At 29.4% G+C, this 17,111-nt stretch overlaps 1 protein-coding gene across 3 annotated transcripts in view; it reads right to left on the bottom strand.

Moving 5' to 3' along the window:
• The window catches only part of ATPCL (ATP-citrate synthase), a 94,553-nt gene that overhangs the window by 32,633 nt on the left and 44,809 nt on the right, over positions 1-17,111 (bottom strand). For all 3 annotated transcript variants that reach the window (XM_043053237.3, XM_043053236.3, XM_043053234.3), the window contains exons 16-19: positions 16,529-16,644; positions 11,453-11,557; positions 1,724-1,815; positions 127-231 (exon numbers count right to left, since the gene is read on the bottom strand). In XM_043053237.3, coding sequence (XP_042909171.2) covers positions 127-231; positions 1,724-1,815; positions 11,453-11,557; positions 16,529-16,644 — 418 coding nt within the window. The remainder of the gene's footprint in view (positions 1-126; positions 232-1,723; positions 1,816-11,452; positions 11,558-16,528; positions 16,645-17,111) is intronic.

The following is a 17,111-nucleotide window of genomic DNA, read 5'->3' as shown; positions in this document are numbered from 1 at the left end:
CTATTTTATGTAACTAATATAAAACTTTCAATTGAGTATTTTTCAAAGACAAAAATCAGAACTAAAATACTTAAGCGAATGAAATAACAATTATAGTAAGCTCTGATGCAAAGGAAAGGAACTAACCTGTCTCCACCTATTGCGACACCTTCATAAACACCATTTGTAGCTCTAGATACGATGTTGTTTAATTCATTAGACATTCCACCAGAGCGTGAGACGTAAGCCACACTGAAAAATATTATGATTATCAAGCTTTATCACTCATTTCATGAAATGAAGAAAAACATTTTTTTTTCCTAATGCCCTTCAATATACTGACGGGTATAAAATGGAGAGAACATTCTTTCAGAGGACACCACATCTGCTAACACTACCCACAAAGTAAGAAGGGAAAGAACATTCTGATCAGGATTTGAACCAGGGACCTTTCTGACATGAGCTCAAATCCATGACCACCATTTAGTCCAGTCAGCAGGCCTTAAAAATATTACATATGAATGTGAAAAATATTTTAATTTAAAACTTAAAATAAATAATTGACCATTGGGTTTGTAGTACAGCACTGACCACATTTGATCCCTTTCTTTCTTCACTCCTCACGCTTTAAAGATATTTAATTTAGAAATTAGGAAATCCATTAACATATTTTATTAAATATATAGAGTAAAATTGGATTTTAAATGTCCTTTAAATGGCAATTAACATAATATCTATTATGGATGCCGACCGAACTGTGTAGGTGTAAGGTAACTGGCCTTGCATCAGAAAGGTTCTGGGTTCGAATCCTGGGCAAGGCATGGATGTAATTTCATTCTCTGTACTATCTGTTCTTATTGTGGGAGCAACGCTGACCCAGCTAATAGGGTGCCCCTGAAAGAGTGATTAACAAATCTACCCTGTAAATGCCTGAATTGATGAAATATCGACACAGATGGGCATTGGAAATAAAATTTAAAAAATCTATTATGACCATATAATGTAATAACCACATGGTAACATAATCTATATTTTATTTCATTCAAATGACATGCATATAGAAATTTTTTTCAAATATAGAAAAAAAAATACAAATTTTTCAAAGGAAAACTTCTAAAACTTCTTCTTTTTTAAACTCATTTTCAATAAAAAAAAATGTAATAATAATGAGATAAAGTACATTATGCAAAAAACATGATTTGAAGTATTTTTTTCTCATTGCAGACACAGTTTTACATTGTTAAAAAAACTTCTTTACCATATGAAATACAGAAGATTTTTTTTTTATTACAAGCCTTTTAGAAAAATTCAATGAAATAATAACATGAACCACTAAGTTACAATATTTGAAGAGGACAAAATTGAAGTAAACAGTCTCAATAGTTCTTTAAATTTTACACATGAGAAGAAAAAAAATCTCATATCTGTTAAATAAATACAAAAAGATTAATCACTTTAATGCTTTTTCTTCTTTTTGTCTCTTATTTTAAATAATTCTTAGTTTATTCACTTTTTATAGGAACATGCAGATTATTCTTTTTATATATTTAATTTATTTGTTGCAGTTTTATTATTTTTTTTAAAATTAATCATTATAATGAAAATGGTATAATTCTGATGAAGTGTTTATTTTACATCAAATACTGAAGTATTTAGATTACATTAAGACTGTGAACCTCTTTCAACCGATTGGACATTCATTAGAATGAATGTCCAATCCACATTAGAATGAATGTCCACTCACCACCCAGGCCTATGAAGTTTTGAAGCCAATATATTATCCATCATTCCACCCGTGTTTCCTATTTTAAAACATCCTGGTTTGATACCACCAACCTAAAAAATAAATTTAATTCTTTTTTAAAAATATTTAAAAGATGATTTATTGAAATCGATCAAATACTGAAACATTATACTTAGAAGCAGAGTTGGCCGTTGATTACAGTAATCGATTACAACTGTAATTGATTACAGATAATTACAGCTATGTAATCAATTACTTGTAATCACGATTACAAGTAATCAATTACTTGTAATCGTGATTACAACTTTCAAAAAATTTTGATTACAGCTGTAATCATGATTACAATTTTGATTACAGTAATCAATTACTTGTAATCACGATTACAAGTAATCAATTACTTGTAATCGTGATTACAACTTTCAAAAAATTTTGATTACAGCTGTAATCATGATTACAATTTTGATTACAGTAATCAATTACTTGTAATCATGATTACAAGTAATTGCGATTACAAGTAATCACAACAGAAACGATTACAAGTAATTATGATTACAAGTAATCAAAATATATGATTACATGTAATCATGATTACATGTAATTTGATTACATGTAATTGTGATTACTTGTAATCAAACTATACGATTACAAGTTATTACGATTGTATACTATAGTCAAATTTTTTATGTAAGTATTCATGTGTTTACATATTTTTATGTACATAGAATGTACGCACGCATGAACGTACAATTTGCGGTTCCTATACATACAATGTATGCACAAACGTTGTTTGTACGTACAATATTCATAATTATATTGTAATATACTTAATGCAATGCGCATATGCTTAGTACATATAATTATGCATTTAGGATACATGTACGCATGTATGTTAGTTTGTACAAAAAGGCAATGTTTTGTATCTTTGTATACATAGACAATGTATGTATGAACGCATATGAAAGTAATGTTTATGCGTTTGTATGCTTTTATGCACTTAAGTGCATATATTGTATAAATTTACGATAATAGCACGTATATACAAAGTACGTTTGTATATAAAATTGTACGTATTTGCGTACAATATGTAAAAATGTTATTTAAAGGTACAATATATGCACGTAGTTGCGTAAATAAAATGCGTACATGTATACATGCATATTTATATGTACATCGATATATGTGTACGCAAAGTATGTACTTATGTACAACTTACGTATGTACTTGTATAACTACATACTTTGTTAATACTTATGCGCATGTAATGCATGGATGTACAAAAAAATAGTTATATGCACAATGTATGCATGTGCATACAACGTATACATGTACATAATTACAAGTAATGTACAAATACGTGTGTACATTTAAATATATGTAATTACAATATACACATACATTGTGCATACATTAAAAAAATGTATATGAGTAAAGTTATTAAAATTTGTTTTAAAATTATTCTAAGGTATATGAAACTTGACCTCATATTTTTTAGAAAGCAAACGATAATTTTATTTGGAATTTCTAAATATTAATTCCACACATAAAATTTACCGTTTTTCTTACCATTTAAAAAATTTCTATGAATCATGCATTATGTTATAAAAAAAATAAATCTGTATTGTCAAACATTTCATGAAAATACCTGAAAATAATTTTTTATTCAGAGAATTTCAAAATGATATAGAACAATTAAAGCTGAAAACTAAATTTAAATATCGTTTGATTTTGTCATTTAACTTGCTTGAGTCATTAAAAGTTAACTTACATGCATTTTACTTATTGCATTGTACACATATTTAGACATAAATGTAATGTACATATGTATATGTGTAATGTATGTACGCATGTACAATGTATGTACATACATTCATGTATTGTACGTGCATATATAGTACATATGGATATGCATACATGGAACATACGTGTATTGTACATGTGTGGATACATTCATTGTACATATATACATTGCACCATATGCATAGATCGGGATAGCATGCATGTACACATGTAAAATTTGTACGAAAGAATTATGCCCAATATATTTATACACATACGTACTGTATATGTACACACATATGTACATTATATGAACATTATATGCTCATTTCATCATATGTACATTATATGAATATACATCTGTACGCTATATGTATATACATCTGTACGCTATATGTATATACATCTGTACAATATATGCATCTCAAATGTGTGTACGTGCGTTATGCATGTCGAATGCATGTATGAATATATGTGAAATATAAATACGCCCAATGTACGTACAATAGTTCACAAATGTATTATGCATATTTGGATACTTACATTGAGCATGAACATATTATGTACATGTACATAAATACACTGGACATGCATATCATGTACATGTATACATACATATATTGTACATCCTACAGATATACCTATATTTTACATGCATACATATATTGTACTGTTCATAAATAAATTGCACATACATGCATGGGACATGAATTGTACAGACAATGTATGTATGTTCGTACAAACACAAGTACTTGTATACACATGCGTACATGAACATAGATATACATTTTAGGTACACAAATATTTGCTCAAAATGCATATATTCATTGTGTATAAATGTACATGTATACATGTACAGTGTATGTACATGTGTGTGATACTAAAATGTCTGAACATATGCACTAGATAAAATCATATGTACATACATTTCAGTTACATTCATTTGTACGTATACAAATACGTACAAAATGCAGTTCATGTTAATACGTGCAAAATGTATCATTATAAAATACATTCTACTATCTACTGTAAAATATAATCATTTATAAGTATACAATAGTCTTGTAATCGTGTAATTAGATTACATGTAATCATGATTACATGTAATCAAATTACATGTAATCATATATTTTGATTACTTGTAATCACAATTACTTGTAATCATTTTTGTTGTGATTACTTGTAATCGCAATTACTTGGAATCACGATTACAAGTAATTGATTACTGTAATCAAAATTGTAATCATGATTACAGCTGTAATCAAAATTTTTTGAAAATTGTAATCATGATTACAAGTAATTGATTACTGTAATCGACTATGTAATCATGATTACAGCTGTAATCAAACTTTGTAATCACGATTACAAGTAATTGATTACTGTAATCAATATTGTAATCATGATTACAGCTGTAATCAAAATTTTTGAAAATTGTAATCATGATTACAAGTAATTGATTACTGTAATCAAAAAATGTAATCGATTACATTTTTGGCCAACTCTGCTTAGAAGGAAGATACCTAAAATACCACTCATAAATTAACCACTCCCCTTACCAACTATTTTAGAAAAAAAAATTCAAGAAAAATTCAAAATTTTTTTACATTTTTTATTAATAAATACAAGGAACTACAACAAAATATAATGCATAAGTTTTAAGTTAAAATTTTAATTTTTTTAATGTGCAAGAAACATTTATTTTACTATCAGTTTACTATCCAGAGTTATCTTGGGCAAATGAAAAAAGTTCAATATTAGTCTTTGTCATGGTTCATACAGAGCTAAGAAGAAGAAATCCAAGGAGTGCAAAATTTTAAGGACTTATCAAAAATTAAAAAACTTTGCGTAAAAGATAACTAGACAGTTTTTCTTAAAAATTAAAAAGCAGTTATTATAAGGAACTTGCAAAAATGTATAGTTTGCATAATTTTTTCTAGCCCTTTTGAAATAAATTTTGACTTTGTCGAACTTCATCAAGAAAAATAAATAAAGTTATCACTTTTACACATAAACACATTTTCCAGTTTCAAATATTGTAATAAATCTTTTTGAAGTACAGATGTTAAGGATTAACATAAAAACCTACAAATCTTATATTTTTAAATTTGAATACATAAGAAAATCTAAGGCATTTCATACAACAACAACAAAAAAATCACAGTAAATTATTAATTAAGTTTGCTTGTAACAAGTAAAATTAAAATTATTTTCTGCTATTTTTTTCTTCTAGCTCTTGCAATTCAAATTTTTTTCTTTTAAAGTTTTTCTTAAACTATTGTTATTAGTTTCCCTGTTTGGACAGCAAATTCATCAGTGTACTTAGTAAGTTCACCTATGCAACACAATAATCTAAGGAGTTTCTTAGGACTAATTTAGAAATATAAGTAGTTCCAAGTACTCCTTGGAGACTTTTCAGGGTGGCCACTCGAATCGGATTTCAAATTTCCCTGATTTTTCCAGGTTTTCCAGATAAAGATCTTAAAATTTCCAGGTTTTTGTTTCTTTTTTCTTATTAAGTATAGGATGTGTACAAGAAGAGTGTCTATATTATAAAATATTTTATAAAAATATTTTATTCAAAATGTTACTTATTTAACATATCATACTTGAAAAAAATTATTTATTTTGACAATTTTCAAGATTTTTTATTTATTTTTTAATGTTTTGGAACAAAATTTTGAATCAAAAATCATATATTGACCAACAAAGGAGCCTTTTTTTAAAATTAAAATATGTTATAAGAGGTTAAAATGAATTAGAAAAAATTGCCATTAATGCAACAATTGTAACAATTTGTCGACAAACATTGCTGTTAGCGATTGTAAAAAAATGTGTGATTCGTTGGTTTGCTCAGAAAAAATAATTCACAGATTTCTTTGAATGGGAGTAGAAAAAGAAAAAGAGTGCAATATAAAATCTACTATCATAAAATTTAACCAACTAATTTTTGGAGAATTTTATAAAGTTAAAAATACAAAAACATTTTGTCAAAATCGAGAAAAAAAATAACCACCAAGCATCGGAACAAACTTGAGCCATAAAAGGATTCAGCCCAAGGACAGAATTTAAAAACAGAAGCTAATATCCTAATCCCTTTTTCCACCAGAATCTTTCCTAAATTTTCCTAAATTCCCGTAGCGGTCAAAGGTTTCCACATTTGTTTAGCAACCGTGGGAGAATTTTATATGGCATTCTAGTTTAACAGAACTATAATGGAGAAAATTTTGATGCAAGCAAAGTATTGCTAAGTTGATGATATTTCAACTGTTTGGCGATACATTTCCGTTAAAAAAAAGTGGGTATAATGGATGAAATAATTTAAATTAAGAAAATTAGCAAATAATTTAAATTAGTGAAATTAAAAAAAATTATCAAAGAAAAATTTCCAGCTTTTCTTTAAAATTCCCTGATTTTTCCAGGTTTTTATCCAAATTTCCCTGATATTTCCAGGTTTTTTCCAGTATAAAAAAATTCCCTGATAATTCCAGGTTTTCAAGGTTTTCCAGGTGGGTGGCCACCCTGCTTTTTTATTTACAAGGAGTTTCTAAGGAGTCTGTATGCACCCTGGTCTTTCTATGATAATCTGAAAACAAAGGACTACAAAAAGTGATACTTTTCAAATGTCAGCGAAGGAATACAACATTCTGATTTTTTTTTCTTTCTTCACTCTTAATGCTATGTAAATTCAGCAACCATCGTACATGAAATTGCACAAAACACGTGTGCAGTCCCACAATCCAACAGCAAAACTCCCAATTAAAACTTGACAATCTTTCAATCACAGTAGATTATGATTTTTGCTTCCGACCGAGTAAAAACGGGATAAAACAAAATGTATCGACAAATTCTGCTATGCCCCAATTTTCCCCAGAGGATAAATATTTGCAATATATTTATCCTCTGGGGACTCAGGGGGACTCGAGTTAACTCAGGATCCCCGAGTTAACTCAGGGATCCTGAGTTAACTCGGGATAATCAGGAAAGCGGTTAAGCTCATTACTTTCCGTGTTAGTTCAGCATTAAAATTTATTGCAGAAATTTTGCCAAAAGTGTGACAAGGAATGCAATTGGAAAAATCACTTTCATAAGTGCAACAGTAACATAAATTTTAAGTGATTCTTTTTTTGTTTTTTTTGTTAGAGGTTTAATACCCTTGCAAGCAGACTTAAATAAAATGAAAAAAATTCTGCAAACACAATATTGCAACTAAAAAACTTCCTGCATGCATTGATTAACTCTTGCAACTAGTTTCAATCCTTTCATTGCCACTTCATTTTGGCAAAATTTGTTTAAAAATCACAAATTTTTTTAAAGTATGTTTCATTTTTATAGGACTCTATAGTGATTCATAACACAGAGAGAATTTGAAAAAAAAAAGCTGAAAATAGAAACGTTCTGGGCAAATACAATTTTTTAATAAATGGAAAAATGCCTGATATTTCAGCTACAAAAAAAAGTGTACGCAGGAAGCATTTATCTACAGAATGCATCAACATTTTAATAAAAATATCGATGCAAGTTTTTATTAATTCATTTAAATTGTGTGAATATGTCACAATGGGAGATTTTTAAATCACACAAATACAAATCTTGAGATTTAATTCTAAAATCGTGTAAATGCGAATATCAATGTTTGATTTTAAAATAGCATAACTAAGAATCTCAATATTTGATTTTAAAATCGCATTAATAAGAATCTCAATGATTTTAAAATTGCATGAATACGAATCGTAATATTCTATTCTAAAATCAGGTGAATAGGAATTTCAATGTTTGATATCAATGTTTGATTTTAAAATAGCATTAATAAGAACCTCGATATTTGATTTTAAAATCGCATTAATAAGAATCTCAATGATTTTAAAATTGCATGAATACGAATCGTAATATTTTATTCAAAAATCAGGTGAATACGAATTTCAATGTTTGATTTTGAAATCGAGTAAATGCTAATTACAATATATAACTTTTAAGTCACTTGAACATGCATCATAATAGTGGCTTTTAAATAATGTGAATACTAAACAAAATACGAGATCTCAAATCATGTTTGCATTGGTAAAAAAAAAAAAATTTTAAAAATGAATTCCTTTTTATCTTGGAAATTCAAAAAATAAAAATTTTATTTAAGAGGTGAAATTTTTCTTCTTTTTTAGAAAAATTTTCCACAAACATTTTTTGAGAGCAGTGTTGATGTATATTATATGGGTCTGCTTGTAAAATACTAAGTTATGCGATTTATCAATCAGAAAATACAATTGTTATTCTAATTTTCAAACTTGATTCTTCTAGTTATAGATTTTTAAAATGCAAACATTAAAGTTTCTCCAATTAAGAAGAAAAGATTCAAATTAAATCAACCTTGAAGTTTACACTCTGTGTGCAGAACAAATACAATTTTGTAATGTATTTAAAATTGTTTCGATAATTTAAAATTGTTTCCAAATAAGCAAAACAGAATTTATATATTAAAAAATATCATAAAGTTATTAAAAAATAACTTTAAACTATCCATACTTTTTTGGATGGATTTTGTCAGGAACTTGTCGATTTGTTTAGGTCTAGACTAACTGAATCACCAATAATTAAATTAAAATTTTGATTTGGCGCAATAAGAAATAGAAAGGAGAGACAATTTAAAAAAAGGGATATTCATTTATTAAACCAAATTTAGTACAGAAAAAAAAATCTCTCTGTTTTTGAAACAAATGCCAGTCTTGCTCTGCTCGAAAATAGATTCAAATATTTTAAAAATGCAATGTTTTTGATATTGGCAATGCATGTTTCATTTATTTTCTTGCTTGCATCAGCATGGCTAAATTTTATCTTTAAGAGTCCTGATATATTTCTTTAAACATATGCAGCGGAACCCCAGTTTTCCATTGTCTGTTGCGTAGGTTACCCCGCTTCCTACGTCATTTTCTGCTGGTTCGTAAAAATCGCCTGAACCAGTAATTTTAAATTTTCCCAGATTTTAAGTTATCCTATTTAAGAAAATCTCGCTTTATACGGTTTAACACATCAGAATCCTTTTTTCGAAAGGCGAAATTCGCCAAAACTTTTCTTCTTCCTTTCATTTCTAAAAAAAAAACCTTGTGACTTATTATTTATTTTTATAGGATTAGCTTTTTGCAGAAAGGCATTATGGGAGCTTAATTTGTAAAATTTACAAGTGGAATTTTTTTTTTAGCAAGTGAATATTGTAATTATCCAATCATTTAAAGAATGTTATAATAAACAATCGGTTAGGCAATCATTTGGTGAGGCAATCATTTCCTTTTCCTGATTTCTATAACCTGCAAGATGATTCTAAAGCAAAAATAAAAGTTCCTGAAGCTCTGAATTTGCTTTCCGATGAATTGGACAGTATCAAAGCAAATGCAACAAATGGGCTAAATAAAGCTGTTCAGGCTTAATTGCTTCTCGGTATCCAACAGGAACAATGGCTCTGTGGAATAAAATTGCATGAGAGATACGAAGTTGATGACACGTATATAAACTGCAATAAACGTCCTACTATCTTTCAATTCCTTCAATATCAGATTTAATCCCTGCTCCTGATGATAGTCAGGGCGCGTAGCCAAATATTTCAACAAAAAAATAAGCACTTTTTAAGTCCTTTTTATGCACTATATACAATAACAAAATGCAAAATAATTGCATGATCATGATAAAATAATCAGTTTTTGACAAAGAACTCTTTACTTGATTATATTAGCCATTATAAAAAGATAAAGAGGTTTTTCGGTACGATATCAGGAGTAGGAAAATGAAGCCTGAAATTGAGAATATCTTGCAAAATGCAGCAGAGTTGCACATAAGAGTGCAATAATCTCACCAAACTCAGCTCAGTATACGCACATGCAATCCCGCAAGCATTTCATCAAACAAGTAAAATGATTGATGCTTTTATGCGCTATGGACAGACGGTACGCATTGTCTTTGAATGAATTGTGAAAGCGTTGAATAGAACAATGTGAAAAGCACGCTTTTGCATAATTTGTGGCAAAAATCAACATGGTAAAGAAAAAAAATCTCATTTTTTGAAAAGGGAAAATAAGCAAGTTTTAAAAACACCGAAAGAAAATAGCACCTTTAGGGGCATTTAAATAACCAAAATCAAAAATAAACAACTTTAAGTACTTTTTAGAAATGCTATGCACGATGAAGATGAGAAAAATATTGGAGGCTTCACCCTCATCTAATCCAGAGTCTGAAAGCATAAAAACTCTCAAACATTTGCGAATATAAACCATAAAGCAAACAATAATAAGCACTAAAAGCGCTATTGTTGAAATTGTATCTAAAAACATGTAAAGATTAATCATTTTTTTCAGAGACCATCTCGTGACAATTTTTGAAGAATACACTTAATTTTTTTTTTTTTACCCCAATTTTATGTTATCCTGCTTCGTGTATTTCTTAATGCTAATAAATCCGAAGAAAAACTAAAAATCTGGGTTCCACTACATAACAAATTATTGACCAGTCATAAGTTAACTCGTCATCACACTTGCATTATCTATTTCAATTTAGGAAACTCTGGGTGATGTAGAATATTCCAAAATTTAATTTCATTCCATTCAGCATAAAAATTATTCAAATTTCTTTAGATTCAAATTTCTTACTTTACTTTCATATTCAATTTCAAAATAAAAGCCAGTGATATGACCTAGCTTGTTGCTAACATTGCCGATCAACAAAATGCTAACACAATTCTAAAATTAATAATAAAAATTGACTTTAGTACAATTAGAATTAAGTTTAAAACCAAATTTACTTAGAAATCAATGTCTCAAACTTCAGTATAGTTGAGGAGAATGTTTCCTACTGTTATTAATAATAAAATGATGCGAAAAGTTTTTAATATTTATTATAATAAAAGAGCTATAAGAAAAGTGATCAAAATAAAAAGATCTTAGTACAAAATTAAGACTATAATGGAAAACTTACAGTTGCAGGTCCAATAATAGTGATGCCTTTACTATCGGCTAATTTAATCAGTTTTCGAGTCATGTTTTCAGGTATACCTTCAGCAATAATGGCAATGACTTTAATCTAAAAACAAACATCTATTAATTACAATCATAAAATATTTGAAAATAATAATTTTTCTAAATTTTTGATACAAATACCACTGGATAACACATTGAATTATATCAATGACTAGTCAAAGTAAAGAATTCAAAAAATTATTAGTTTTCCAACCAAAAAATTATTTTACTCTGCATGTATAAAAAAGTACACCCAAAACCTTTCGAGTCGCAAATTATTTTGACCAACAGTATATAAGCGGAATAGTTTGTATGATTTTAAAATTAATTTTCAGAGAAAAATAAATACACCTTGTCATTGAACAATGCTGAAAAAAGCAAAAACCTTCTAAACTTTTTATATAATGATCAAATTTTCAACCTTCGTGACACTGGATCCTTAAAATATAGAAGGTAGCTGCTATCTAGAAAATATAGATAATGTTTTTTTAAAAAAAATAGTTTTTAAAAAGAATATAACAAGACCAATAGGTACCTTGTACTCAAATTAATTCCATTCCCTTGACTTTTCTCTAAAATTTTCAAGATGGGTAAAATTTCTTGCTTTTCCCTGTTTATCCCAATTTCTCTCTTTTTTTCCTGCGGTTAATAAAACCTGGTCTTGCAAAAAGATCGCAGTCAGGGTTAAGGATTCTTAGAATATAAAAAGGTGCAGTTGTGTGGGCTGTAAAGACAAGCTTATCGGGTAAAAAGGACCCAATCATCCCTGTGGCAGAATTTTCTTGGGATTTCTGCGACAAACTTCTCTAGCACTAATATCTTTCTGCAAGATGCTTTTTATAATAACAAGTACGCATGTTACTAATTGAATTTGAAGTAACAGAAACGTTGCATTCACAATAAAAAAAAACTTTTGAATAAAATAAAAATTGCATTTAATTTTTAAATTATTATGTAATGTTTCTTTTTCATATTATTCTAATACAATGGCGAGATTCTCCCATTTTGTACGAAGAAAACACACTAATTATTTCCTTATTCGCATTTCGTAAAACATCTTATAAAAAAAAAAATTACAAATCTTGTAATCCGTAGCAGTGACTTCTGAAAACAAGATCGACGACAAAATCACGCTGATCGGACTCTTCAAAAGGGGGGGGGGAATACTAAATGCTTGTTTCGTTTCGAGATCCAGTTGTTTGTAATAAATAATATCGTATTTAAAATGTAGGATTTTAAAAACTGTGTGAAATAAATGACCCCCCCCCCCCCAAAAAAAAACGATAGAATCGTTGTTTTAAAAATTAAATATTCATAAGCACGATTCGAATTCCCCATATTGTCAGAAATATATCGGGATACTAAAGAATGATTACTAAAGAATGATGCTAAAGAATGATGCCTAAAGAATGATTTCTGGAGGGAAAAAATCGTTCAACATTTCTGCAGAAAAGAAATTTCTTTATTATTCTATATTTTTCATTCTTAAATTAGAATAGAAAAATCAGGAACATTTCCTTTCTCTCTGATGTGCTAAAAAGGTATCTTTTAAATATAATTTTAGAGAAAAAAAAATTCTGCAGAAAGAAAACCAAAATTCCTTACTTCCTAACAGAAAATTCCTTCTGCAAGAACTCAGCAACATTCTGTGACAATGTCGCTGTGTCGCCGCGATTCTGCCACGGGGCCAATCATCTACGACCAATCATGAGTATTTTACTTTTTTTTATATCCATCGTTGAAGAGTCGACCAGATTTTGGATTTACAACTACTCATGTTCAACTGTGTATCCTTGTAATTTTGAATCCAATCCAGAAAACAAGGGAACTCCTGGATTAAATATTGAGAGAAACTTTGTGGAGGACTTTTCGAGGAACACAAATGCGGATTAGCATTTGTGTTACGTTGAGAGGACACCCATGAAAACCGGATGGCAAGGGGACTCTAAAGCATTATACATCGATCCCTAAGGATATTTTACATCACTGTGGTCGGTGCGAGCTGGGTGCGGAATTCAAATCTACCAGCCATTGCTGGGATTCTGTCCCAGTTCACCTGATTCGGTGGAGGACGCTCTATCCCCCGAGCCATCATGGCTCTACATTCAAGTTTGAAAAATTTGTTATGCAAATTCATTTTAACACATTCTGGATCATTATCACAAACATATACGTGATAATACGATCTTCCATTAACAGTTCTTGCTATCATTTATCTGAGACTATTATTTCTGGCTCCAGTGGCCCATGATCATACGAATGTGACCTCGATTCAGTAAGCTCAATTCAAAACTAATTTCATTTTATGGAATTTAATTTCATTCTTGAGTAAAGGTCTATATTTAACTTCTACTTTATGTAATTTCATTTCCTCCTCAAGATGTACAGTCTGCAATACAGTGTAACGTCCCATATCCGGACGTCCCTTTTCCGGAAGGGTCAATTTCCCGGACACTTTTTAACAATCAAAATAAACAAAAATTTCTTCATCTTCCCCACTCTCTTAAAAAAAAAAAAAAAAAAAAGTATTTTGACAGGTTTTTTCCTTTCTTAGCTTCTAGTGATCTATGCATTAAACCCATAAATCAACAGAAAAGAGAACAGAAGATCTACCAAGACCGTACCCGTTAGTAACGCTCCTCCTCTGGAATGCAGGAAAGGGGGGGGGAGATTTGTTTTCAAAAGAGCACAATTGAGTCCCCTCCCCCCTTCTTTTCTGTGCAGCTGGCTAGTAAAAGAGGCATTTCCTGGAACCTTTTTGATAAAGTGTTAGGGAAAGAAGTACTGTGAAAAAGGGTAAACACAGCAAAAGTTAAAGTGGAGGGGGAATCCCCTTTAGTCACACAAGAAAAAATAAAGAGAACCCAATCAGCATGCCACGCCTTTATGCTTGATTGATAGCCAATGACAGGAGAGAAAATAAGAACTTGTCACTTCCCCCCCTTCAACTTGAATGACAAGTAAGAAGGAAATGAATTTTGCTTCTTCACCTACCCACCTTAATGAATGACGGGAATTTCCCCTTCTTGCTTGAAACGTTCTAGTTCAAAATGGCGGAGAGAGCAATTAATATTTTCATAACTGTAAATTTTTTTAGTTTCCTATATTTATTTTTATAATAGCAATAATTATTTTTTTTTAAATATTTTGTTTTTGATTGATTAGATATCATTCTAATACTAAAACATTATTGCCCGAAAAATAATGTTATTTAATTTCTGCTTCTTAGATTCAGATCATTTTAATCTCTGTTTACCTTGGGGGTCTATTATACGGAAAAATCGATTATCCGGACTTCGGAAAGTCCCGCCAATTCCGGATACGCGACTTTCCACTGTATATATATATATATATATATCACCATGAATAACTTTCATTCTAATGATCACCTCATTGGAAGGAGATAGCTCAATACTATAAGCCAACACGGTTCAATCATGAGTATTGCATGAAAGCTGCATATAATAAATGCAATAAAGAAAATGGGGAGGATAATTTTATTCTTCAAAAAATTAAGCTTTCATTAAAGAAACATTACATCATTCGTTTCAAAGAGTAAAATAAAGGAATATGATCATCTTTATTGTCATGACAACCCTTTTGTAGGACATACATATTCATATAATTTGACATCATTTCTGCTAAAAGAAAAACATGACAGGGACCCCCTCAGAATTTCTTGTCCTGTATGTTAGAATACAGTGAAAATATGGAATTTTTTTTAAAACTAAGGCCCTATTTAAATGAAATTTATACTTTTATTAAAAAAAGGCATAAGGAAGAAATATTATATTCTTCTTTCGTAAAGGTCTAATTAAATGTATTTTTGAGGGACACACACTTTTAAGTGTTTGTTTCGATTTATAAGAAAACAAAAAAAAATGGAAATTGGCAACAAAAAAAAAAGGTTTTAAGTAAAGATCACTTTCAGAGTTTAGAAATTTGTAACAAGTCTTTAAATGGACCCCATGTTTTTCTAGTTCGATTCCTGGTTATAATGTGCTAAAAAATTCTCACAAAATTTTAATTTATGGTGCATTTGTGCGATCAAAATGACAGCTACGACAAAAAAAAAAAGACAGAGTGACAACTGACATTATATAATTATTAAAAATAGATAAGAAAAAAATAAAATAAAGATGCACTTTTTGATTGTTGAGCATAATTTGAATATATCACGGTCAAATAATTTCTTCTCTTTTGGTGATCAGAATTGGTTGCCCAGATCATGAACTGATGGAGGTTTTGAAGGCAAAGAGCCATAAGCCAACAAAAAAGAAAAGATCATCCATGGTTTCAAAACAAACTGAAATGGGATGCCTGTTCTGTGAAATTCAGTCAGCCATAAAACTTTCAAACAATATATTATAACATTCCATCCATGGACGACAATCAATTGCGCAATTAGGTTGTCATTTTTGTGAATTTATGTTGTAATTATCATCCTTGAGTATTTCTAGTTTATGAGTTACTTTTTGATGTGTGTCATGTTACTTGTCTATCATTAAAATTATGTTTAAATTAATGAAAGTGATTTGTGAAAAGTTAAACATGCAATCCATCATATTGAATTATAGACACTCTGTGTAGTCAGTGTGTTGTGCTCATTATGAAAAACTTTTTTGGATAAAACATGTGACGAGCCAAAGAGATCAAGTTACAGTAGTAGCGTTATCTGACAACAAAGTCACCTGTAACATCTAATTCAGTCATAACTAAAAAAAAAAAATTTGCTATTTTTAATTAAAAACTACTGTTTTCTATTAAAATTACTTATTACAGGGGTGATTGTGAGCCGAACTCAGAAATCCTGAAAATTTCTTGAGTAAAATCATTAATGACGCATTTCAAAAAATTAATGTCTTTGTAAATTCCGGAGCAATTTTTTCCGGAGCACATTCATCTCTATTATATAAAGACAACATTATCAAAATTTTCAAAGTTCCTTTATGAAAGTGGCAGACTCTCTAGAAGATTTTTTAATGTCATTTTCAAACATAACATTAATTTTAAGACATATGATGAGATAACTTACTTGCGGATATTGCATGGTCTCCAATGTGCTCTCGTATGCAGATCGAAGCGATGCAAAACTTATCATGACTGTGGCATCTTTATGCCTTTTCATTGCATCAGACATATTTTTATACACTGTAATTTAAAAGACATTGCAGTTCATCAAATGAAAAAAAAAATATTAAATAGAAAAGCAATTCATTATATAGCACATTCAGATACTCTGATGTTTCATTGTGACTCCCAATGAAGGAAAAGATTTTTTTAATTTTTTCTAATTACTTTTTATTGATTAATTTTTACCACTGTTTTCCCAGCAAAATGTCTCCAAAAAGGACAAACTATTCACTCGAAAAAGAGAAATACCATAAAAAATGGTGCGAAATATCAAATGTATGACATATTCAATGTTAACAAAAATGTAGATTAAGTTTGTGAAATAAATATTTTTGCCATACAATCGCCAAATAGCAACCTTGTTCAGGATTGCTCACAACCCTCTCCCAAAAAAGAGCGAAATAGTATCGTCCCACGTGATGAAGGTGGAGCTAACGCCTGGTGATTGAACTATACATATTCCAGGAACACAGAGTCTTATTTTG

This window comes from Parasteatoda tepidariorum, chromosome 2 (assembly GCF_982258835.1).
Source record: "Parasteatoda tepidariorum strain Cologne lab strain chromosome 2, Ptep-v5.0, whole genome shotgun sequence".
NCBI lineage: Eukaryota > Metazoa > Arthropoda > Arachnida > Araneae > Theridiidae > Parasteatoda > Parasteatoda tepidariorum.
The sequence above is the reverse complement of the archived record's forward strand: the minus strand, read 5'-3'. Positions and strand labels throughout refer to the sequence as shown.